Genomic DNA, 26,602 nt, shown 5'->3' with positions numbered 1-26,602 from the left:
CCTCTCTCCCATCACCCCTCTCTCCCATCCCCCTCTCTCCCATCACCCTCTCTCCCATCACCCTCTCTCCCATCCCCCTCTCTCCCATCACCCTCTCTCTTTTATAGAGGAATAGAAACACTGTTTGAGGAAGGACATTCTCCCCGTCTGGCTGTTTGTGCCACCCTCCCTCTGCGGCACCACCACCCTGGCTGGTCTGGCTGTGCCTTCCTGTGCCACCCTCCCTCTGCAGCACCACCACCCTAGCTGGTCTGGCTATGCCAGCCTATACCACCCTCCGTCTGCAGCACCACCACCACCACCATCAACTCAGCATTCCAGTGGCAGTGCCTCCTCCTCCTCCTATCCCAGTGGCAGTCCCACCACACCTGAGGAATCCTAATTAAGAAGGAAGCGGGGAAGCAGGGTTTTGTCAATGACACTTCTGGGTAGGCAGGGCACAGACCGGCAGAGGGATGGAAGGGGAAAAAGAGTGGCACAGACACCCCCACACACACACACACACACACACACACACACACACACACACACACACACACACACACACACACACACACACACACACACACACACACACACACACACACACACACACACACACACACACACACACACTCTCTCTCTACTGGTGCAGTGGTATGTGTCTGCCTTCAGGTAAAGAAACTGTGAAGCAATGACCAGCCAGTCCGACGCATACGGAAATGATAAGCCTGACAAGAGACTGATAATGTCAAGCATTCCACCCACACACCACACACCACACACCACACACCACACACTGACAGCCTGAAAGAAACCCAGATGTTCCCTTCCCTTCCACAGCTGACTGTACTGGGGGGCAGTGGGAACCAGTGTGATCCAGGCAGTGTGTGGTATATTAGGGTTTATAATTAGAGTAGGACATGCTGTCCTCTATCCTCCAGGACACTACTACCCCCTGGGTCTCCTACTGGAGGGGGGGGGTCCTGGTGTGGCTTTATCTGTTTCCTTTAATGGGGGTTTCCTTCCATCCCTCCATCTTTCAGAGGGAATGTTCGCAACCACGGAACCTCTGGAGACGGATAATTCCAGAGTCGACTGCCTTGGAATGTTGAGGTCAATTCTTTAATCTAGCATCCCAAATAAACACGATGATAGCCACGGTGTCATTACCAACCAAACAGGCAGGGTTGGAAACCAAAATGGGGAGTTTGAAAAAGCCTCCGCAGATATAGCACTTCTATTTTGAAATGTCTCTGTAATCTAATGCAGGATTATGTTGTGTGTATATTATTATTATTTGTCAAATGGATGGATGGATGAAGGGATGAATGGATGAGCAGATCACGTGTGTTTCTAAGTGCAGTCTTTAAACCTGGTGGCTACTGCCCTGGTATCACATTAAAAAGGATTTCAGCCCTCTCTCTGTCTCTCCCTCTATTCAATTCAATTCAATTCAATTCAAGGGGCTTTATTGGCATGGGAAACATGTGTTAACATTGCCAAAGCAAGTGAGGTAGATAATATACAAAAATGAAATAAAAAATAAAAATTAACAGTAAACATTTAACATACAGAAGTTCCAAAAGAATTAAGACATTACAAATGTCATATTATGTATATATACAGTGTTGTAACAATGTACAAATGGTTAATGTACACAAGGGAAAATAAATAAGGATAAATATGGATTGTATTTACAGTGGTTTTTGTTCTTCACTGGTTGACCTTTTCTTGTGGCAACAGGTCACAAATCTTGCTGCCGTGATGGCACACTGTGGTATTTCACCCAGTAGATATGGGAGTTCATCAAAATTGGGTTTGTTTTGTAATTCTTTGTGGATCTGTGTAATCTGAGGGAAATATGTGTCTCTAATATGGTCATACATTGAGCAGTTGAGCAGGAGGTTAGGAAGTGGAGCTCAGTTTCCACCTCATTTTGTGGGCAGTGTGCACATAGTCTGCCTATGGCGGCCTTTCTCAATAGCAAGGCTATGCTCACTGAGTCTGTACATAGTCAAAGCTTTCCTTCAGTTTGGGTCAGTCACAGTGGTCAGGTATTCTGCCACTGGATACTCTCTGTTTAGGGCCAAATAGCATTCTAGTTTGCTCTGTTTTTTTGTTAATTCTTTCCAATGTGTTAAGTAATTATCTTTCTGTTTTCTGATGATTTAGTTGGGTCTAATTGTGTTGCTGTCCTGGGGCTCTGTGGGGTGTGTTTGTGTTCGTGAACAGAGTCCCAGGACCAGCTTGCTTAGGGGACTCTTCTCCAGGTTAATCTCTCTGTAGGTGATGGCTTTGTTATGGAAGGTTTGGGAATCGCTTCCTTTTAGGTGGTTGTAGAATTTAACGGCTCTTTTCTGGATTTTGATAATTAGCAGGTATCGGCCTAATTCTGCTCTGCATGCATTATTTGGTGTTCTACGTTGTACACAGAGGATATTTTAGCAGAATTCTTGGTTGGTGTGCGGACCCCAGACGTCACAACCATAAAGGGCAATGGGTTCTATAACTGATTCAAGTATTTTTAGCCAGATCCTAATTGGTATGTTGAATTTTATGTTCCTTTTGATGGCATAGAATGCCCTTCTTGCCTTGTCTCTCAGATCGTTCACAGCTTTGTGGATGATACCTGTGGCGCTGATGTTTAGGCCGAGGTATGTATAGTTTTTTGTGTGCTCTAGGGCAACGGTGTCTAAATGGCATTTGTATTTGTGGTCCTGGCAACTGGACCTTTTTTGGAACACCATTATTTTTGTCTTACTGAGATTTACTGCCAGGGCCCAGGTCTGGCAGAATCTGTGCAGAAGATCTAGGTGCTGCTGTAGGCCCTCCTTGATTGGTGACAGAAGCACCAGATCATCAGCAAACAGTAGACATTTGACTTCAGATTCTAGTAGGGTGAGGCCAGGTGCTGCAGACTTTTCTAGTGCCCGCGCCAATTCGTTGATATATATGTTGAAGAGAGTGGGGCTCTTCTTATGCATTTTTCTCTTAATCTATCTATCTATCTATCTATCTATCTATCTATCTATCTACTGTATCTACTGTATCTACTGTATCTATCTATCTATCTATCTACTGTATCTACTCTATCTATCTATCTATCTATCTATCTATCTATCTATCTATCTATCTATCTATCTATTATCTATCTATCTATTATCTATCTATCTATCTATCTATCTATCTATCTATCTATCTATCTATCTATCTACTGTATCTATCTACATTTACATTTAAGTCATTTAGCAGACGCTCTTATCCAGAGCGACTTACAAATTGGTGGATTCACCTTATGATATCCAGTGGAACAACCACTTTACAATATCTATCTATCTATCTATCTATCTATCTATCTATCTATCTATCTATCTATCTATCTATCTATCTATCTATCTATCTATCTATCTATCTATCTATCTATCTATCTATCTATCTATCTATCTATCTATCTATCTATCTATCTATCTATCTATCTATCTATCTATCTATCTATCTATCTATCTATCTATCTATCTATCTATCTATCTTCTGATATTTAACAGACAGCGTACAGCCAGTCTCTAGCGTCTCTTTAGCCTGGCCCTCTCAGACACAGAATGGCTCAGCTCTGACCAGCGGCTACTCGACTGTCATCTTGTAACTCGCTGTCATCCTAACCGCTTCAGACTGCCTGTCTCTGACATACGCGCGCGCGCGCATGGGACCAATATTTACGGGAGGTTTTTAAAGTGGCACACATCTCTGAACCCAGCAGAGCGATTGATTCATACGCTAGGAATGTGACTTCTCTGATTCTGATGAGTATTCCCTTCCCTTCTTTTCCAGGCACTTGAGATGAGGAAACGAGTGGGTGAAGTGAAGAGAGAATGGACAGAGAGAGAGAGAGAGAGAGAGAGAGAGAGAGATCCCTCTAAATGTGGCTTTAATACTGGGAGGTGTGTATGTATGCCTGCAGTACATGCATGCAGATATGTAGGAATAGACACACAGACAGACATAGACACGTGGGCATAGTGGCACATGCACACATACACACTATGCATTTCAGAGGATGTCTCTCACTCAGTCCCCTCGTCCTACTACTGTAATGAGGCTTGACCCACAGGACCACACACACAGGAACAAGAGAGAGGGAATCAGAGAGAGAGAGAAAGGAATGGAAGAGAGGGGGGAGAGGAGGAAAGATAGAGGGGGAGAGAGAGAAAGGGAGAGAGAGGAAGAGAAAGGGGGAAGTGAGAGAAAGGTGAAGAGAGGGAGATAGAGGAGGGAAGAGAGGGAAAGAGAGGGAGAGGGAGAGAGGTGAAGAGAGAGAGGAGAAGTGAGAGGGGGAGATGGGAGGAGACAATGAGCGAGAAAGGGAAAGAGCGAGGGTAAAGGGAAGAGAAAGCGAGAATGGGGAGAGAGAGAAAGGTGAAGAGAGGGATAGGGAGAGAGAGAGAGATTCCTCCATCTTCAGATCCAGTGTAGGAGAGTGTTCTGTGAGGCTGACATTCAAAGAGAACAGATATGACTGCAGAATCACATCTTCGCTGACATTTCACTTCAGACCCAGCTCCCTCTCATCTCCCATCATCTCACCTCTCTCTCTCACACACTCCTCCTTTTCCTCCCTCATTCCCTCTTCTTCTGACTGTACTGTATATGTCTGTCTCTGATCTATATCTTTCTCATCTCTTTCTCTTCTCTCTACCTCTCTCTCTCTCTCTCTCTCTTTCGTGTACCCAGGGGTAATCCGTGGCACCATGTGCCTCCCTCTCAGAGATAGAGTCGACCTGTAAATGTCAGGTTCAGTATGTAGACGTATCAGTCTGTCTTCCTCCACACTGATAAACCAAGCTGGCCTTCGCAACCAGACATACTCACAAAGGAACGCCTACACACAGATGCACCAATCCCACACAATTAAGAACACACACACGCAGATGCACACACAAAGCAGACATACAAAGATTCACACAATGACAACTGCAGAAAATAACCCCCCCCCCCAAAAAAGAAATAAATAATACATTATAGAGATGGCTAATATCCCCTTGTTTAAATGACTCTCAACTCAATCTCCTTCACCTCCTTCAGCACCTCCTCCTGTGCCTCCTATCTCCAGTCCCAGGGTTCAGCTCTGAGGTGTGACCCTTTAGAGACTGACATGACCACAGTCCTTTCACACATACCACACATTCATATAGCCTTACAGCTGGCTACAGGCTGCTTCACAGTGCTGTAGGGATGGCCACTTATGGGGAAAGAATGGCGATAGCTCCAGGTCAGGTTGGCTGATATGATTGGATCGAGAGGGATTATTTCAGATCACCGCATACCTAGGATGTCAAACCCAAATCCATGAACACTGGTTTTTAATCCTGTGGCGTAGTGGTTGCGCTAACGCTAGTTAGCATTGGCTCGCGGAACACCCTCTAACTTCCTTCATACTGGACACAGAGACATAAACATGGTATCCACGAGTTCATCTGACTCTGGGGAAGTAGACTGACATGAAGTATCCCTTTAAGAGGCTAATAACAAACTAAACCTTATCTAGAGATAGTAGTAGACTATCATGTAAAGCACCAGTAGCATATACACTGACTGTACAAAACATTAAGAATACCCCCCCCTTCTGCCCTCAGAACAGCCTCAATTCATCGGGGCATGGACTCAACAAGGTGTCAAAATGACTAAATGACTAAAATGTAAATGTAAAAAATGATGTCCATTGGGTGTTGGACCATCCTTGATACACACGGAAACTGTTGAGCATGAAAAATCAAGCAGTGTTGCAGTTATTGACACACTCAAACCGGTGCACCTGGCACCTACTACCATACCCTGTTCAAAGGCACTTAAATATTTTGTCTTGCCAATTCACCTTCTGAATGGCACATACACAATCCATGTCTCAATTGTCTCAAGGCTTAAAAATCCTTGTCTCCTCCCCTTCATCTACACTGAATGAAGTGGATTTAACAAGTGACATCAATAAGGGATCATGGCTTTCACCTGGATTCACCTGGTCAGTCTATGTCATGGAAAGAGCAGGTGTCCTTAATGTTCTGTACACTCAGTGTATATGTACTGGTGTGACAAATAAGTTGAATCTGATAGATTACATATGCCCACGACCTTCACTTCCCAATTTGCCTGCAGTTTAGGAAGTGCTCTATAACAGCAGGTTGCCAACGGCAACACATCTCCACCCTCCTTCTCGAACCCCCACCCTCCCCCACCTCCCCTGAGACCTGAATGTGAAAATATGTTTTACACCAATTACAGGGGTGTAAAGGGGGTCAGCTGCACCTGCCTGTTACACCCTAACTAACACATGGGAGGATGCCGGGCAGTGGGGTATTCTCAGATGTGCCAACACCACACACCCACGCACACGCACACACACACGCACACACCCGCACACACACACACACACAGTCTTAAACTAAACTCCAGAGGAATGCCGATGGAGAAAGACGCTACCGCTAAGTACTTCTAACATAAGGCCAGGATATCACGAAGAAGCAAATACTGCTAAACTTTATGCACATAACACCAAGTAAGTTTTCAAGCTTCTACCAATAGGCTAACCGTTTATCCAAACATAGATTTTCATCTTATATTTAGAAAGTCAATTCTTTGAATTATTCAATTAGCTGTATGCAGCATGACTAACACTCAATGAAACAAAGCGATCACCGTACTGTACAAACTCTAGACCACAGAGACTAATGAAAACGTTGTTCCCAGTTCAGTTCCAACTCACGATGAGTCCTGTCTCGTGAGAACTGAGAGAGAGAGAGAGAGAGAGAGAGAGAGAGAGAGAGAGAGAGAGAGAGACAGAGAGAGAGAGAGAGAGAGAGAGAGAGAGAAGAAGCAGGGAGCATCAAAGAGACTAAATATAGAGCAAGAGAACTCAAACTAATGATCGTAAAAGCACAAGTGCAGGGAGGGATCTGGGAGTCGTCAACATGAGACACTGAGGCCCATGACTGACCACACAGCCACCCCAGTGATCACTGTGACAAGCCCCGGAGGAGAGGCCTTTGGTCCAGCCTCAGAACCGGAGGAGCTTCACACGCTCTACACTCTGCCCTGTGTTTACCCTGGTAAACTAGTGTGGAGGTCAAAGAGTTACACAGGTCACAGAGAACGAGGGAGAGAAAGAGAGGGTGGGGGGGAGAGGCTCTGATCTCTCTAAGATTTAAATTCAAAAGGATTTTTTGACTTGGAAAGTGTAACCACATACTGTACATTGCCAAAGCAAACATATAGAAACATACACTACCGGTCAAACGTTTGGACACACCTACTCATTCAAAGGTTTTTCTTTATTTTTACTATTTTCTACATTGTATAATAATAGTGAAGACATCAACACTATGAAATAACACATATGGAATCATGTAGTAACCAAAAAGTGTTAAACAAATAAAAAATATATTTTATATCTGAGATTCTTCAAAATAGGAACCCTTTGCCTTGATGACAGCTTTGCACACTCTTGGAATTCTCTCAACCAGCTACATGAGGTAGTCACCTGGAATGCATTTAAATTAACAGGTGTGCCTTGTTAAAAGTTAATTTGTGGAATTTCTTTCCTTCTTCATGCGTTTGAGCCAATCGGATGTGTTGTGACAAGGTAGGGGTGGTATACAGAAAATACAGAATTTGGTAAAAGACCAAGTCCATATTATGGCAAGAAAATAAGCAAATAAGCAAAGAGAAAAGACAGTCCATCATTACTTTAAGACATGAAGGTCAGTCAATTTCAAGAATTCTGAACGTTTCTTCAAGTGCAGTCGCAAAAACCATCAAGCGCTATGATGAAACTGGCTCTCATGAGGACCGCCACAGAAAAGGAAGACCCAGAGTTACCTCTGCTGCAGAGGATACGTTTATTAGAGTTACCAGCCTCAGAAATTACAGCCCAAATAAATGCTTCACAGAGTTCAAGTAACAGACACATCTTAACATCAACTGTTCAGAGGAGACTGCGTGAATCAGGCCTTCATGGTCGAATTGCTGCAAAGAAACCACTACTAAAGGACACCAATAAGAAGAAGAGACTTGCTTGAGTCAAGAAACAAGACCAATGGACATTAGACCGGTGGAAATCTGTCCTTTGGTCTGATGAGTCCAAATTTGAGATTTTTGGTTCCAACCGTCGTGTCTTTGTGAGACGCAGAGTAGGTGAACGGATGATCTCTGCATGTGTGGTTCCCACAGTGAAGCATGGAGGAGGAGGTGTGATGGTGTGGGGGTGCTTTGCTGGTGACACTGTCTGTGATTTATTTAGAATTCAAGGCACACTTAACCAGCATGGCAGCGATACGCCATTCCATCTGGTTTGCGCTTAGTGGGACTATAATTTGTTTTTCAACAGGACAATGACCCAACACACCTCCAGGCTGTGTAAGGGCTATTTGACCAAGAAGGAGAGTGATGGAGTGCTGCATCAGATGACCTGGCCTCCACAATCACCCAACCTCCCAACTGAGATGGTTTGGGATAAGTTGGACAGCAGAGTGAAGGAAAAGCAGTCAAGAAGTGCTCAGCATATGTGGGAACTCCTTCAATACTGTTGGAAAAGCATTCCAGGTTAAGTTAAGTTAAGTTTAGAGAATGTCAAGAGTATGCAAAGCTGTAATCAAGACAAAGGGTGGCTACTTTCAAGAATCTAAAATCTAAAATATATTTTGATTTGTTTAACACTTTTCTGGTTACTACATGATTCCATATGTGTTATTTCATAGTTTTGATGTCTTCACTTTTATTCAACAATGTTGAAAATAGTAAAAATAAAGAAAAATCCTTGAATGTGGTGTGTCCAAACTTTTGACTGGTACTGTAGATAATAAGAAAAGCAATACTCAATGAATATCTCTCTCTCTCCAATCCCCCTCTTCCACAGCAGGTAAGGAAATATTCAAGGGATGAAGGGAGCAATGAAAGAGAAGAACAAGGCCAGTCACTTGTGTCAACCTATAATTACCCACTGTGACACAGAGCAGTTCCCTTCCCCCTGGTGTGCCTGCCTGTCAGCCTGCCTATCTGTCTGCCTCTCTGTCAGCCTGCCTCTCTGTCAAACCGCCTCTCTATCCGCCTGCCTCTCTGTCAAACCGCCTCTCTGTCAAACCGCCTCTCTGTCAAACCGCCTCTCTGTCAAACCGCCTCTCTGTCAAACCGCCTCTCTGTCAGACCGCCTCTCTGTCAGACCGCCTCTCTGTCAGACCGCCTCTCTGTCAAACCGCCTCTCTGTCAGACCGCCTCTCTGTCAAACCGCCTCTCTGTCAGACCGCCTCTCTGTCAAACCGCCTCTCTGTCAAACCGCCTCTCTGTCAAACCGCCTCTCTGTCAGACCGCCTCTCTGTCAGACCGCCTCTCTGTCAGACCACCTCTCTGTCCGCCTGCCTCTCTGTCAAACCGCCTCTCTGTCAGACCGCCTCTCTGTCAAACCGCCTCTCTGTCAGACCGCCTCTCTGTCAGACCACCTCTCTGTCAAACCACCTCTCTGTCAAACCGCCTCTCTGTCAAACCGCCTCTCTGTCAAACCGCCTCTCTGTCAAACCGCCTCTCTGTCAGACCACCTCTCTGTCAAACCGCCTCTGTCAGACCGCCTCTCTGTCAGACCGCCTCTCTGTCAAACCGCCTCTCTGTCCGCCTGCCTCTCTGTCAAACCGCCTCTCTGTCAGACCGCCTCTCTGTCAGCCCACCTCTCTGCCTGCCTCTCTGCCTGCCTTTATGTCAGCCTGCCTGCCACTCTGCCTGCCTGCCTGCCACTGTCAGCCTGCCTCTCAGCCTGCCTGCCTCTCTGCCAACCAGCTTGTCAGCTTGTCATGTGAGAGTGACAGTGTGGAAAGAGGGAAAATAGGCAGGGGTGGAAAGAGGGAAAATAATGACAAAAGAGGGGAGGAAGAGTGGGGTTGGAGACAGCAGCAAGATTTGTGACCTGTTGCCACAAGAAAAGGGAAACCAGTGAAGAACAAACACCATTGTAAATACAATCCATATTTATGTTTATTTATTTTCCCTTTTGTACATGAACTATTAGCACATCGTTACAACACTGTATATATACATAATATAACATTTGAAATGTCTTTATTATTTTGGAACTTTTTTGAGTGTAATATTACTGTAAATGTTTTATTGATTATTTCACTTTTATTTATCTATTTCACTTGCTTTGGCAATGTAAACATATGTTCCCATGCCAATAAATCCCCTTTAATTGAAATGGATAGAACCTGAGCCTTCCTGGTTTGGAACGGAACAGAGAGGAGGATGGGGGATGATGTCTATTTAAGGAGAAAGAATTCCAGCTACTCCAGCCAATGAGAGAACAAACAACATTTTTTTCTTTCCTTCATTCCCAAAGACGACAAAGGGAAATAATACAAGCTTTCTACATGGTTGGGCTGCTGCCAGCTCTGCAAGGGAGGTAGTCTATTACGCATTGTCTGTGAAATTAAACCTCTTAATGCAGCATAGACTGTCTTCAGTAGATTTATACGCTCCCACAGCATGTACACAGTCCTGTAAATTCTACAGTAAATACGCCAGAGGGGTGTGGCTACAGTACAGTACGACAGGGGTATTAATATCACGGATGTTGAAATAATACATTGACGATGACTTCTCTCAGCTAACTGCATTCTAATGGGGGACAATTAACCTACTGGCATAGAGGGGAACATAAACCAATACAAATATGGCTAATTAACTAAATGATTACTACAGACAGATGGCTACAGTACTACTGGGTACAGATGTGGAGAAATTACATAGTATGACCTGCTCTTTATAGATCTGGAGGCAGACTGAGAGAAAAGGACATGGTCAGAGAGGGGGGGAGTTACTGTGTCATATAAACATACTATGACCTGCTCTTTATAGATCTGGAGGCAGACTGAGAGAAAAGGACATGGTCAGAGAGGGGGGGAGTTACTGTGTCATGTAAACATACTATGGATCTTAATCATCAGATTCAAATTGAGTCAAGGTTTGATCTTATAGCAGTGAGGACCATTGCATCGTCACTGGAATAACACATGAAATCAGCACACTCCGACAGTGATGAAAGACAATATTATCAGTAAGGTTTATCTTTAAATCAATCAGAATTGCAGCAGAACATTGAGAGATGTTGATTCGTGGATGTGTCCACTTCCTGTAGTTAGATGCATGACATCATGTGAGAAGGTTCCCCAAGGAACAGCTCTGGTAGAATTAAATCTGTTTTATGGCATGTCCGGTGCTCCATGCAGTGACCTAATGCAGTGCCTTGGGTCCTATAGGCTTATATACCACCATTAGCTAGTTAATTGCCTCCCAGCGCCCTAACACTCCATCCCTGTAACACTTCTAACACCTCTACCCAACACACCAGAGAACCTGTAACACCTCTACCCAACACAACAGAGAACCTGTAACACCTCTACCCAACACACCAGAACACCTGTAACACTTCTGACACCTCTACACAACACACCAGAACACCTGTAACACTTCTGACACCTCTACCCAACACACCAGAGAACCTGTAACACCTCTACCCAACACACCAGAGAACCTGTAACACCTCTACTCAACACACCAGAACACCTGTAACACTTCTGACACCTCTACCCAACACACCAGAGAACCTGTAACACCTCTACCCAACACACCAGAGAACCTGTAACACCTCTACCCAACACACCAGAGAACATGTAACACCTCTACCCAACACACCAGAACACCTGTAACACTTCTGACACCTCTACCCAACACACCAGAGAACCTGTAACACCTCTACCCAACACACCAGAGAACCTGTAACACCTCTACCCAACACACCAGAGAACCTGTAACACCTCTACCCAACACACCAGAGAACCTGTAACACTTCTAACACCTCTACCCAACACACCAGAGAACCTGTAACACCTCTACCCAACACACCAGAGTACCTGTAACACTTCTAACACCTCTACCCAACACACCAGAGAACCTGTAACACTTCTAACACCTCTACCCAACACACCAGAGTACCTGTAACACTTCTAACACCTCTACCCAACACACCAGAGTACCTGTAACACTTCTAACACCTCTACCCAACACACCAGAGTACCTGTAACACTTCTAACACCTCTACCCAACACACCAGAACACCCGTAACACTTCTAACACTTCTACCCAACACACCAGAGAACCTGTAACACCTCTACCCAACACACCAGAGAACCTGTAACACTTCTAACACTTCTACCCAACACACCAGAGTACCTGTAACATTTCTAACACCTCTACCCAACACACCAGAGAACCTGTAACACTTCTAACACTTCTACCCAACACACCAGAGAACCTGTAACACCTCTACCCAACACACCAGAGAACCTGTAACACCTCTACCCAACACACCAGAGAACCTGTAACACCTCTACCCAACACACCAGAGAACCTGTAACACCTCTACCCAACACACCAGAGAACCTGTAACACCTCTACCCAACACACCAGAGAACCTGTAACACCTCTACCCAACACACCAGAGAACCTGTAACACCTCTACCCAACACACCAGAACACCTTTAACACTTCTGACACCTCTACCCAACACACCAGAGTACCTGTAACACTTCTAACACCTCTACCCATCACACCAGAGTACCTGTAACACTTCTAACACCTCTACCCAACACACCAGAGTACCTGTAACACTTCGAACACCTCTACCCAACACACCAGAACACCTGTAACACTTCTACCCAACACACCAGAGAACCTGTAACACCTCTACCCAACACACCAGAGAACCTGTAACACTTCTAACACCTCTACCCAACACACCAGAGAACCTGTAACACCTCTACCCAAAACACCAGAACACCTGTAACACTTCTTACACCTCTACCCAACACACCAGAACACCTGTAACACTTCTACCCAACACACCAGAGAACCTGTAACACCTCTACCCAACACACCAGAGAACCTGTAACACCTCTACCCAACACACCAGAGTACCTGTAACACTTCGAACACCTCTACCCAACACACCAGAACACCTGTAACACTTCTACCCAACACACCAGAGAACCTGTAACACTTCTACCCAACACACCAGAGAACCTGTAACACTTCTACCCAACACACCAGAGTACCTGTAACACTTCTAACACCTCTACCCAACACACCAGAGTACCTGTAACACTTCGAACACCTCTACCCAACACACCAGAACACCTGTAACACTTCTACCCAACACACCAGAGAACCTGTAACACCTCTACCCAACACACCAGAGAACCTGTAACACTTCTACCCAACACACCAGAGAACCTGTAACACTTCTACCCAACACACCAGAGTACCTGTAACACTTCTAACACCTCTACCCAACACACCAGAGTACCTGTAACACTTCGAACACCTCTACCCAACACACCAGAACACCTGTAACACTTCTACCCAACACACCAGAGAACCTGTAACACCTCTACCCAACACACCAGAGAACCTGTAACACCTCTACTCAACACACCAGAGAACCTGTAACACCTCTACCCAACACACCAGAGAACCTGTAACACCTCTACCCAACACACCAGAGAACCTGTAACACCTCTACCCAACACACCAGAGAACCTGTAACACCTCTACCCAACACACCAGAACACCTGTAACACTTCTGACACCTCTACCCAACACACCAGAGTACCTGTAACACTTCTAACACCTCTACCCATCACACCAGAGTACCTGTAACACTTCTAACACCTCTACCCAACACACCAGAGTACCTGTAACACTTCGAACACCTCTACCCAACACACCAGAACACCTGTAACACTTCTACCCAACACACCAGAGAACCTGTAACACCTCTACCCAACACACCAGAGAACCTGTAACACTTCTAACACCTCTACCCAACACACCAGAGAACCTGTAACACCTCTACCCAAAACACCAGAACACCTGTAACACTTCTGACACCTCTACCCAACACACCAGAGTACCTGTAACACTTCGAACACCTCTACTCAACACACCAGAACACCTGTAACACTTCTACCCAACACACCAGAGAACCTGTAACACTTCTACCCAACACACCAGAGAACCTGTAACACTTCTACCCAACACACCAGAGTACCTGTAACACTTCTAACACCTCTACCCAACACACCAGAGTACCTGTAACACTTCGAACACCTCTACCCAATACACCAGAACACCTGTAACACTTCTACCCAACACACCAGAGAACCTGTAACACCTCTACCCAACACACCAGAGAACCTGTAACACTTCTAACACCTCTACCCAACACACCAGAGAACCGGTGACACTTCTAACACCTCTACTCAACACACCAGAAAACCTGTAACACTTCTAGCACCTCTACCCAACACACCAGCGCACCTGTAAAACTTCTGACACCTCTACCCAACACACCATAAAACCTGTAACACTTCTACCCAACACACCGGAACACCTGTAACACTTCTAACACCTCTACCCAACACACCAGAACACCTGTAACACTTCTAACACTTCTACCCAACACACCAGAGAACCTGTAACACCTCTACCCAACACACCAGAGAACCTGTAACACTTCTAACACCTCTACCCATCACACCAGAACACCTGTAACACTTCTAACACTTCTACCCAACACACCAGAGAACCTGTAACACCTCTACCCAACACACCAGAGAACCTGTAACACCTCTACCCAACACACCAGAGAACCTGTAACACCTCTACCCAACACACCAGAGAACCTGTAACACCTCTACCCAACACACCAGAGAACCTGTAACACCTCTACCCAACACACCAGAACACCTGTAACACTTCTGACACCTCTACCCAACACACCAGAGTACCTGTAACACTTCTAACACCTCTACCCATCACACCAGAGTACCTGTAACACTTCTAACACCTCTACCCAACACACCAGAGTACCTGTAACACTTCGAACACCTCTACCCAACACACCAGAACACCTGTAACACTTCTACCCAAAACACCAGAGAACCTGTAACACCTCTACCCAACACACCAGAGAACCTGTAACACTTCTAACACCTCTACCCAACACACCAGAGAACCTGTAACACCTCTACCCAAAACACCAGAACACCTGTAACACTTCTGACACCTCTACCCAACACACCAGAGTACCTGTAACACTTCAAACACCTCTACCCAACACACCAGAACACCTGTAACACTTCTACCCAACACACCAGAGAACCTGTAACACCTCTACCCAACACACCAGAGAACCTGTAACACCTCTACCCAACACACCAGAGTACCTGTAACACTTCGAACACCTCTACCCAACACACCAGAACACCTGTAACACTTCTACCCAACACACCAGAGAACCTGTAACACTTCTACCCAACACACCAGAGAACCTGTAACACTTATACCCAACACACCAGAGTACCTGTAACACTTCTAACACCTCTACCCAACACACCAGAGTACCTGTAACACTTCCAACACCTCTACCCAACACACCAGAACACCTGTAACACTTCTACCCAACACACCAGAGAACCTGTAACACCTCTACCCAACACACCAGAGAACCTGTAATACCTCTACCCAAAACACCAGAACACCTGTAACACTTCTGACACCTCTACCCAACACACCAGAGTACCTGTAACACTTCTAACACCTCTATCCAACACACCAGAGTACCTGTAACACTTCTAACACCTCTACCCAACACACCAGAACACCTGTAACACTTCTAACACTTCTACCCAACACACCAGAGAACCTGTAACACCTCTACCCAACACACCAGAGAACCTGTAACACTTCTAACACCTCTACCCAACACACCAGAGAACCGGTGACACTTCTAACACCTCTACTCAACACACCAGAAAACCTGTAACACTTCTAGCACCTCTACCCAACACACCAGCGCACCTGTAACACTTCTGACACCTCTACCCAACACACCATAAAACCTGTAACACTTCTACCCAACACACCGGAACACCTGTAACACTTCTAACACCTCTACCCAACACACCAGAAAACCTGTAACACTTCTGACACCTCTACCCAACACACCAGAGAACCTGTAACACCTCTACCCAACACACCAGAGAACCTGTAACACTTCTAACACCTCTACCCAACACACCAGAAAACCTGTAACACCTCTACCCAACACACCAGAGAACCTGTAACACTACTGACACCTCTACCCAACACACCAGAGAACCATCCATACATCACTTAAATCAGTAATCTCACTCAACCGCACCACAGAACCATATCACTTACATTTTTACTTGAACATTTTTTGTAATTTTGGCGACACTCTTATCCAGAGCGACTTACAGGAGCAATTAGGGTTAAGTGCCTTGCTTAAGGGCACATTGACAGATTCTTCACCTAGTCAGCTTGGGGATTGGAACCAGCAACCTTTCGGTTACTGGCCCAATGCTCTTAACCGCTAGGATACCTGCTGCCCTGCTTACACTGTACATAACACATCAAGTGTCACAGATGACTGTTTTGTATTCAGCATTAAAAGTGCAATCAATTGAGACCGGAAATATCACATATTCATACCTCTCTAGTGACAACCTTCACCCATTGGTCAATATGACTGGAGAAACAGGACATCACATAGGGTGTGACTACATAACAAGGCCTACAAAAAAGAAGAACAAGACATTTCTTTCTAGAAAATCATCACAGCAAATATGCATGTAGCTGTATTGTACTAAGGGGAAATTGTCTCTGGTTAGAAGTGATTTGAGTTGAGATGACAGTAGTGTGATGAAGCGAAGGCCTTTCTTCCCTCTCTGCCCAGTACACACTGCGAGGAGCAGCCAAGCTGCAGTACACAAGGGCTGTGTGTACTGGTGTAAAAGACAACCTATTTTCCAGAGTCCACATCCCTCTTGTTTGGATGGATGCTTTCAGACATCTCTCACTTGGTTCCTCCTCCTCCTCCTCTCTATCTGTGCTAGCTGACAGAGAGTGTGCTTGGTGGAAGGGTTAGCGTGAGGTCCCTGGACCCTGACCAACTGGCCTCGCTTCACCTCAGAGTGGCCATCACACATGCATGCACAGTGCACACAATCTGGCGTTTTACGGAATATGGTTATTTTTACTGTTGGATCAAGAAGAAGCTAATATTTCAGTATCAGCTGACAGAAAGTTTGAGAGTGGACAATGGCACGGCCGTGACGTGAGTAATCCTATACTCAGAGCGTGACAAAGCTGTGATGTCTGCTGTGTGTAAGTGCCTGCCTCTCTATCAGCTTGCCTCTGCCTGCCTGCCTGCCTGCGGAACCACATCAAAGTCTGATTCAGTAGCTAGCAGCAACAGCTACAGCATGGACTGAGTGTCATGTTATCATGGCATCTGAATGGGGGTGAATCACCAACCCTGAGAAGAGTAAGAGATAACGTCACCCCGTCTAAGAGCAGCGAGGGAGGGAGGGGGAGGACATTGCCTGTCACTAGGGCTCTGTGTTTCGGGAGGGGCACTAGATCCCCGTTCTCCTCTGTCCCCATGTCAACTCTGGAGCACTCACAGTCACCTCGCCTCCCAAAACAACTAGCCGGAATACGATTACACTTCTCTTTGAATCAATGTCTGGCTGTTTTCTACTTCTTCCTCCTCCTCTTCCTCCTCCTCTTCCGTCTCCTTCTCTTTCTCGCAAACTCAAACACCCAATACCCTCCTTCTCAAGGGCAAACCTGATGCACATCACTCGTCTTTCTATCTGTTTGTTTCTGGTTTCCTGGCCAGGTTACTACCTACATCTGTGACCTTTCATCTTCACCCTCTCAGAGGTCAATGAAGCTCAAATCAATGCTGCTATGAAATTCCATTAGCAGCCGCCTGGCTATCTTCCACAAACACAGCTCTGTCTTAGGAAGGGTTGCAGAGGAAAGACAGGCTCATACAACATAACAAGCCCATAAAAGCTTCCCGAGGTCCAGTTTACAGCTGGTGTGCTACAGGGCTGTGCTTTTCAGGAGAGGAGAAAACTGTCTGTGTGACTGCACAAGACTCTGGGGAGAGTCTGTTATACAGTGGGGGAAAAAAGTATTTGATCCCCTGCTGATTTTGTACGTTTGCCCACTTACAAAGAAATGATCAGTCTATAATTTTAATAGTAGGTTCATTTGAACAGTGAGAGACAGAATAACAACAAAAAAATCCAGAAAAACGCATGTCAAAAATGTTATAAATTGATTTGCATTTTAATGAGGGAAATAAGTATTTGACCCCTCTGCAAAACATGACTTAGTACTTGGTGGCAAAACCCTTGTTGGCAATCACAGAGGTCAGACGTTTCTTGTAGTTGGCCACCAGGTTTGCACACATCTCAGGAGGGATTTTGTCCCACTCCTCTTTGCAGATCTTCTCCAAGTCATTAAGGTTTCGAGGCTGACGTTTGGCAACTCAAACCTTCAGCTCCCTCCACAGTTTTTCTATGGGATTAAGGTCTGGAGACTGGCTAGACCACTCCAGGACCTTAATGTGCTTCTTCTTGAGCCACTCCTTTGTTGCCTTGGCCGTGTGTTTTGGGTCATTGTCATGCTGGAATACCCATCCACGACCCATTTTCAATGCCCTGGCTGAGTGAAGGAGGTTCTCACCCAAGATTTGACGGTACATGGCCCCGTCCATCGTCGCTTTGATGCGGTGAAGTTGTCCTGTCCCCTTAGCAGAAAAACACCCCCAAAGCATAATGTTTCCACCTCCATGTTTGACGGTGGAGATGGTGTTCTTGGGGTCATAGGCAGCATTCCTCCTCCTCCAAACACGGCGAGTTGAGTTGATGTCAAAGAGCTCCATTTTGGTCTCATCTGACCACAACACTTTCCCCAGTTGTCCTCTGAGTCATTCAAATGTTCATTGGCAAACTTCAGACGGGCATGTATATGTATTCTTGAGCAGGGGGACCTTGCGGGCGCTGCAGGATTTCAGTCCTTGACGGCGTAGTGTTTTACAAATTGTTTTCTTGGTGACTATGGTCTCAGCTGCCTTGAGATCATTGACAAGATCCCCCCGTGTAGTTCTGGGCTGATTCCTCACCGTTCTCATGATCATTGCAACTCCACGAGGTGAGATCTTGCATGGAGCCCCAGGCCGAGGGATATTGACAGTTCTTTTGTGTTTCTTCCATTTGCGAATAATCGCACAAAATGTTGTCACCTTCTCACAAGCTGCTTGGCGATGGTCTTGTAGCCCATTCCAGCCTTGTGTAGGTCTACAATCTTGTCCCTGACATCCTTGGAGAGCTCTTTGGTCTTGGCCATGGTGGAGAGTTTGGAATCTGATTGATTGATTGCTTCTGTGGAGAGGTGTCTTTTTTACAGGTAACAAGCTGCTTTTAGGAGCACTCCCTTTAAGAGTGTGCTCCTAATCTCAGCTCGTTACCTGTATAAAAGACACCTGGGAGCCAGAAATCTTTCTGATTGAGAGGGGGTCAAATACCTTTTCCCTCATTAAAATGCAAATCAATTTATAACATTTCTGACATGCGTTTTTCTGGATTCTTTTGTTGTTATTCTGTCTCTCACTGTTCAAATAAACCTACCATTAAAATTATAGACTGATCCTTTCTTTGTCAGTCGGCAAACGTACAAAATCAGCAGGGGATCAAATACTTTTTTCCCCCACTGTAACTGTTATGGTGAGAGCAGCCAGGGTTTCTGAATGGACGAGGTGTTTGAGTCTCAACTGTATTTCTCTCACTTTTCACTACCTCTCTTCCCTCCATCCCCCTCTCACTCATCGGTCTTTCTCTTAAAGATATAGGATCTTAATTTGACCTATATTGTCACAGCAAAATAATCCTGCAGCAACAGGATTTGAACATTTAGTCCATAATGTTGCTTGATCATTAGTTGGCCAAAAGTAAGCTACATGAAAATTGCAATAATACAGTCGCTTGCGAAAGTATTCACACCCCTTGGCATTTTTCCTATTATGTTGCCTTACAACCTGGAATTAAAATGGATTTTGGGGGGGGGGGTTGTATCATTTGTTTTACACAACATGCCTACCACTTTGAAGATGCAAAATATTTTTTCTTGTGAAACAAACAAGAAATAAGACAAAAAAACAGAAAACTTGAGCGTCCATAACTATTCACCTCCCCAAAGTCAATACATTGTAGAGCCACCTTTCCCAGCAATTACAGCTGCAAGTCTCTTGGGGTATGTCTCTATAAGCTTGACACATCTAGCCACGGGGATTTTTTTCCAATTCTTCAAGGCAAAACTGCTCCAGCTCCTTCAAGTTGGATGGGTTCCGAAAGTGTACAGCAATCTTTAAGTCATACCACAGATTCTCAATTGGATTGAGTTCTGGGCTTTGACTAGGCCATTCCAAGACATTTAAATGTTTCCCCTTAAACCACTCAAGTGTTGTTTTAGCAGTATGCTTAGGGTCATTGTCCTGCTGGAAGGTGAACCTCCGTCCCAGTCTCAAATCTCTGGGAGACTGAAACAGGTTTCCCTCAAGAATTTCCCTGTATTTAGCGCCATCCATCATTCCTTCAATTCTGACCAGTTTCACAGTCCCTGCCGATGAAAAACATCCCCACAGCATGATGCTGCCACCACCATGCTTCACCATGGGGATGAGAAGTGTTGGGTTTGCGCTCAATTTTAGTCTCATCTGACCAGAGTACCTTCTTCCAAATGTTTGGGGAGTCTCCCACATGCCTTTTGCTGAACACCAAACATGTTTGCTTATTTTTTTTCTTTAAGCAATGGCTTTTTTCTGGCCACTCTTCCGTAAAGCCCAGCCCTGTGGAGTGTACGGCTTAAAGTGGTCCTATGGACTGATACTGCAATCTCCGCTGTGGAGTTTTGCAGCTCCTTCAGGGTTATCTTTGGCCTCTTTGTTGCCTCTATGATTAATGCCCTCCTTGCCTGGTCCATACGTTTTGGTGGGCGGCCCTCTCTTGGCAGGTTTGTTGTGGTGCCATATTCTTTCCATTTTTTAATAATGGATTTAATGGTGCTCCGTGGGATGTTCAAAGTTTCAGATATTTTTTTATAACCCAACCCTGATCTGTTCTCCACAACTTTGTCCCTGACCTGTTTGGAGAGCTCCTTGGTCTTCATAGTGCCACTTGCTTGGTGGTGCCCCTTGCTTAGTGGTGTTGCAGACTCTGGGGCCTTTCAGAACAGGTGTATATATACTGAGATCATGTGACAGATCATGTGACACTTAGATTGCATAAAGGTGGACTTTATTTAACTAATTATTTGACTTCTGAAGGTAATTGGTTGCACCAGATGTTATTTAAGAGCATCATAGCAAAGGGGGTGAATACATATGCACCCACCACTTTTCAGTTTTGAATCTTTTATGTTTTTTCGAAACAAGTTATTTTTTTCATTTCACTTCACCAATTTGGACTATTTTGTGTAAGTCCATTACATGAAATCCAAATAAAAATCAATTTAAATTACAGGTTGTAATGCAACAAAATAGGAAAAACTTTTGCAAGGCACTGTAACCTTGTGTTAGTGTGGGTTTTAAGTGAATTCATGTACATCATGAAGCTCATCTGCATTCTCTGCGGAATGAAAAAGAGTGATCAAATTAAGATCCTACATCTGTACCATCTTCTCTCACTCTATTCTCCTCTCTTGATGCTCTCTAGCTCTGTCTCTCTCTTTCCATCTATCTCCTTTCTGTCTCTCTGTCTGTCTCTCTCTTTCCATCTATCTCCTTTCTGTCTCTCTGTCTGTCTCTCTCTTTCCATCTATCTCCTTTCTGTCTCTCTGTCGGTCTCTCTCTTTCCATCTATCTCCTTTCTGTCTCTCTGTCTGTCTCTCTCCATCTATCTCCTTTCTGTCTGTCTGTCTGTCTGTCTGTCTGTCTGTCTGTCTGTCTGTCTGTCTGTCTGTCTGTCTGTCTGTCTGTCTGTCTGTCTGTCTGTCTGTCTGTCTGTCTGTCTGTCTGTCTGTCTGTCTGTCTGTCTGTCTGTCTGTCTGTCTGTCTGTCTGTCTGTCTGTCTGTCTCTCTCTCTCTCTCTCTCTCTCTCTCTCAGTTCATCAGTGGCAGTGCGACAGCTTCAATGGAGACCGAGTGGCTCAGCTTTTAATGTTTACCATGTATCAGGTTTCACAAGCAGTGAGAGGAAGAGAGAAAGAGAGAGAGAGAGAGAGAGAGAGGAAGAGAGAGAGAGAGGAAGAGAGCAAGAGAGACAGAGAGAGAGCACAATGTGTGGGTGTGTGAGAGAGAGAGGCAGAGACAACGCCAGTTTAGATTCTGACCAGGGCCATTCTGAAAACCACAGCTTTCTCCAATAACATTCCGTGTGTGTGTGTGTGTGTGTGTGTGTGTGTGTGTGTGTGAATGTGTGCGTATGTGTGTGTGAAAGTGCACTTGGCAACAAACACCAAGGATTCTCTCCTACTGTATCCCCCCCCCCCCATATAACATGTACAGTACGTAAAGTTCATCAACTGAAACTGAGCAATGCAGTGAAGATATTAGCCATATATACATAACAAACATCCACCCCACACTCAGATCACTGTTACCATGACGACACTGATTGGCACCTGTTTGATAAGAGACTAACCCTTGATGTGGGGTTGATGTGACAAACAGTAGCTAGCCTATTAGTGCCTCTTCCCTTCTACTGCCTTTAATAACAGCTGTGGTCTGACATTTTAGCCTGTAGCTAATGGGGCTGCCGTCACATACACACGCACACAAACACACACACAAACACACGCACACACACACACAGTGGCATTTTAGCCTGTAGCTAGTAGAACTGCCATCTCTTCTCTCCTGAATCATTACACTCCAAGCCTGGCTGCACCCGCTCAGATGACAACAGCAGAAATAGCAAACAGGTACTGCACAGGCACTTACAGAGTGTGCAAATTCACACACATGCTAACACACACACACACATACACACATATGTGCACATGCACACACACAGGCACATGCACGCTCAAAGATACACACACACAAACACACAGCCCTCTGCCATAATGACAAAATGACTTAATCCTCCGTCTGCTGTATATGACAAATACACCATAATATCACACATCGCTATTCCAGTTGAGGCCAACACCCTCCATATCTTCCACCATTTATCAAACAACCTCATCAGCTCTGTGTGAAAATATACATCTCTTACCCAAAGACCTTTGTGCTGGATAACCACTAACCTGATACACCTCATTAAGTGAGCATAATCATCTGTCACACCTCGTACTCTGTCATGTCTTCCTACAGAGGAAACATGCAGAAGATCTTAGCAGCAAAACGACACAGGCCTGTGTCTAATGTAAGACAACACCAACTCAATGCATCCTTTATCTGAGCCAATAGGAGATGAAGTCATATCATGTCACAGTCTGAAGCATGTTTACTAACGCCAAGACAACAGTTACACGGCCAGTGCCTTTAATCCATGGTTGACAACTCATCAACAGGTCTGGTCAGAACAGACTGACAGACTCCAGCACCACAAAACCATGGCAACCATCACACTCAGAATGACTGACAGGTAACACCCCTCCCTTCTAAACCCGCCAGGCCAAAAACACACAAACCCTTTAACCCTACTCCCACTGAGGTGTGTGTGGTGTGTATATGGTGTGTGCGTGTGTTGTGTGTGAGGTAGGTACCCTCTTACCAGTGGTGGAGTGCAGGCTCTCCAGGCTCCAATAGTGGGAGAGGACCCCCCTGAGAGTACCTCCTAGGCTCCCCATCCCTCCTCCTCCTCCTGCCCCCCCATCTTTCCCCCAGACCCCCCCCTCCTCCTCCTCCTCCTCCTCCTCCTCCACCACCCCCCCCTCCTCCTCCCCTGGTGGGGGTACCGCTGTCCGAGTCCGAACCAGGAGATCCAGGGGAGAGTCCAGAGCTGGTGCTGCCGCTGCTGCCACAGCTGCCCCCGGGCAGGGGCACGGGCCCCTCAGAGCCCTGCTGGGTCCGCATCAGAACAGGAGGGCCCCCGAACACAGACCTGGAGCTGGGCACTGGAGCCTGGTAGTAGTGGTGGTCAGGTAGATGGTTTCTCCCAGAGACAGGTAGGTAACGCTGGGTATGTAGGTAGGCAGGGTGGTAGGTAGGTAACGGTGCTGTAGCCTCTACCAGGCCTCTCTAGCCAGGTAGGTAGGCTGTATGTGTGTCAGTCGGCTCCACAGCCAGTCAGTGAGTGCTTCAGTCTCTGCTGTTGCTCCTCTCTCTGGCTCTGCTCTGCTCTCGCAGGCTGCTGCGCCTCCCTTCTCTTTCTCTCTCTCTCTCGCTCTCTCTCCGTCGCTCGCTCTCTATCGCTCTCTCTCCCTTCTTCGCTCGCTCGCTCTCCCTCCCTCCCTCCCTCGCTGTTGCTAACTCACATAGCCGAGCGGTCGCACACACATCCACACTCAGGCTACAACCACACAGCTACAGACAGACATCAGTGGGGGTCCTTTAGGGGGGCTCTGCAGCTCTGCAGTGTCGTTTGCCTGGGAGCTGACTGGCTGCCGCTGATGGCTGATGACTCTCTAATGTTATGGTGCAGTACCATTAAGGTGGGACTGAAAAAAAAATCCCCCCTCCTCCCCCCCATCTCCCCCGCCTGCTGTTTCTAAAGCACTGTAGGGGGGGGGGGGGGGGGGGATATTGAGAAAGGAAGAGACAGATAGAGAGAGGGGGGCTAACCTGATCCACCATTCTATTTAACTACATAAACAGTAAACACACACCTAGTTGAATCCCACTGAGTTATATCCTATCCACTGATTCAACAGTGCTCTGTAGTAACTTTGCAAAGATACAAAACAGTGTTATTTCAGGTTCTGCTCCATGATACGCAATCTAGATCAACACAGGAAGATAAACGGCTGTCTGGCTGGCTAGACAGCACATGTACAAACTCCTCAAAGTAAAACAGATACATGATTTGTTTCCACTTGAACGGGATGTCTCTGTACCTCAGGATATATTACACACAGAACACAGGGAACTACACACGAGGGAGATGGTTCCAGGCATTCCCACTACACTGACCCTCATCACACACACACACACACACACACACAGAGAGAGAGAGAGATATGGAGAGAGAGAGAGAGAGAGAGAGAAAGAGAGAGAGATACGGAGAGAGAGAGCGAGAGAGAGAGAGATACGGAGAGAGAGAGCGAGAGAGAGAGAGAGAGAGATACGGAGAGAGAGAGCGAGAGAGAGAGAAAGAGAGAGAGATACGGAGAGAGAGAGCGAGAGAGAGAGAGATACGGAGAGAGAGAGCGAGAGAGAGAGAGAGAGAGAGAAATACGGAGAGAGAGAGAGAGAGAGAGATACGGAGAGAGAGAGAGAGAGAGAGAGAGAGAGAGAGAGAGAGAGAGAGAGAGAGAGAGAGAGAGAGAGAGAGAGAGAGAGAGAGAGAGAGAGAGAGAGAGAGAGAGAGAGAGAGAGAGAAAGAGAGAGATACGGAGAGAGAGAGCGAGAGAGAGAGAGATATGGAGAGAGAGAGATCAATCAGAGATCCAATCAATCAGTATGAACCAAATTACAATTACAAATCACAGTCAAAACAAAACTACATTGCTTATTGGGAAACACAAGCACAAACACAAAGCAAAATGCAGTGCTATCTGGCCCTAAATCGACAGTACACTATGGCTAAATATTTGACCATGGTTACTGATCAAAACCTTAGAAAAACCTTGACAAATTACAGGCTCAGTGAGCACAGCCTTGCCATTGAGAAGGGTAGACACAGGAAAACCTGGCTCCCTGTAGAGGAAAGGCTGTGCAACCACTGCACCACAGCAGAACCTGAGACGGAGCTGCATTTCCTGACAAAATGTCAAAAATATAAAACAATTAGAGAGTGTCATTTCCCCAAATTTGAAACCCTTATTCAAGGTTTCACAGACCTCTCTGATGAGGATAGGCTACCCGTCCTGTTGGGGGAGGACGCAGAGAGCTGTGTGTTGGCAGCGCACTACATTGCTGCCTTCCATAAGTTGAGGGACAGTGTCTGACAGACCAATAAACCTGCACATGTACTCTACTGTATGATCATTGTTATTGTTGAATGTGTTGGTTATTTTGACCCTTGGTTATTGTTGTTACTGTTGTCCCGTTGAGAATATTTGATTCTCATTTTTTATTTATTTTTATATTGTAAATATCCAAAATAAGCTTTGGCAATATGTATATTGTTACGTCATGCCAATAAAGCGAATTGAATTGAATTGAATTGAATTGAGAGAGAGAGAGAGAGACAGAGAGAGAGAGAGAGAGAGTGAGACAGAGAGAGAGAGAGAGATGGAGAGAGAGAGAGATGGAGAGAGAGAGAGAGAGAGAGAGAGAGAGAGAGAGAGAGAGAGAGGAGGAGGAGGGAGGCCCAAGGACAGAACAACCCCCTGCCAGAACTAAGAAGAGTTCGGCACTAGAAAAATACTGCAATAGCATTCTCATAGAAACAGTCAGCAACTCTCTCTCACACACACACACACACACACACACACACACACACACACACACACACACACACACACACACACACACACACACACACACACACACTCCTTCACAATGACTGACTAGAGCTCTTTGAGAATGAGATGGCGAGAGCAGGCTATT

General features: G+C 45.7%; 1 protein-coding gene across 4 annotated transcripts in view; it reads right to left on the bottom strand.

The window, feature by feature from the left end:
- Positions 1–26,602, bottom strand: part of LOC106578470 (rho guanine nucleotide exchange factor 4) — an 83,281-nt gene that overhangs the window by 42,538 nt on the left and 14,141 nt on the right. The window contains exon 1 of one of the 4 annotated variants that reach the window (XM_014157295.2): positions 23,664–23,774. The exons of the other annotated variants lie outside the window; for them this stretch is intronic. Within the exon in view, the coding sequence (XP_014012770.2) occupies positions 23,664–23,739 (76 nt within the window). The 5' untranslated portion in view covers positions 23,740–23,774. Of the gene's footprint in view, positions 1–23,663; positions 23,775–26,602 lie in introns of those variants that run through there. 4 annotated transcript variants of the gene reach the window in all.

Source organism: Salmo salar, chromosome ssa19, assembly GCF_905237065.1.
Source record: "Salmo salar chromosome ssa19, Ssal_v3.1, whole genome shotgun sequence".
In the NCBI taxonomy this organism is placed as follows: Eukaryota; Metazoa; Chordata; class Actinopteri; order Salmoniformes; family Salmonidae; genus Salmo; species Salmo salar.
Note: the sequence above shows the minus strand (reverse complement) of the source record. Positions and strands in the feature narration are given on the sequence as shown.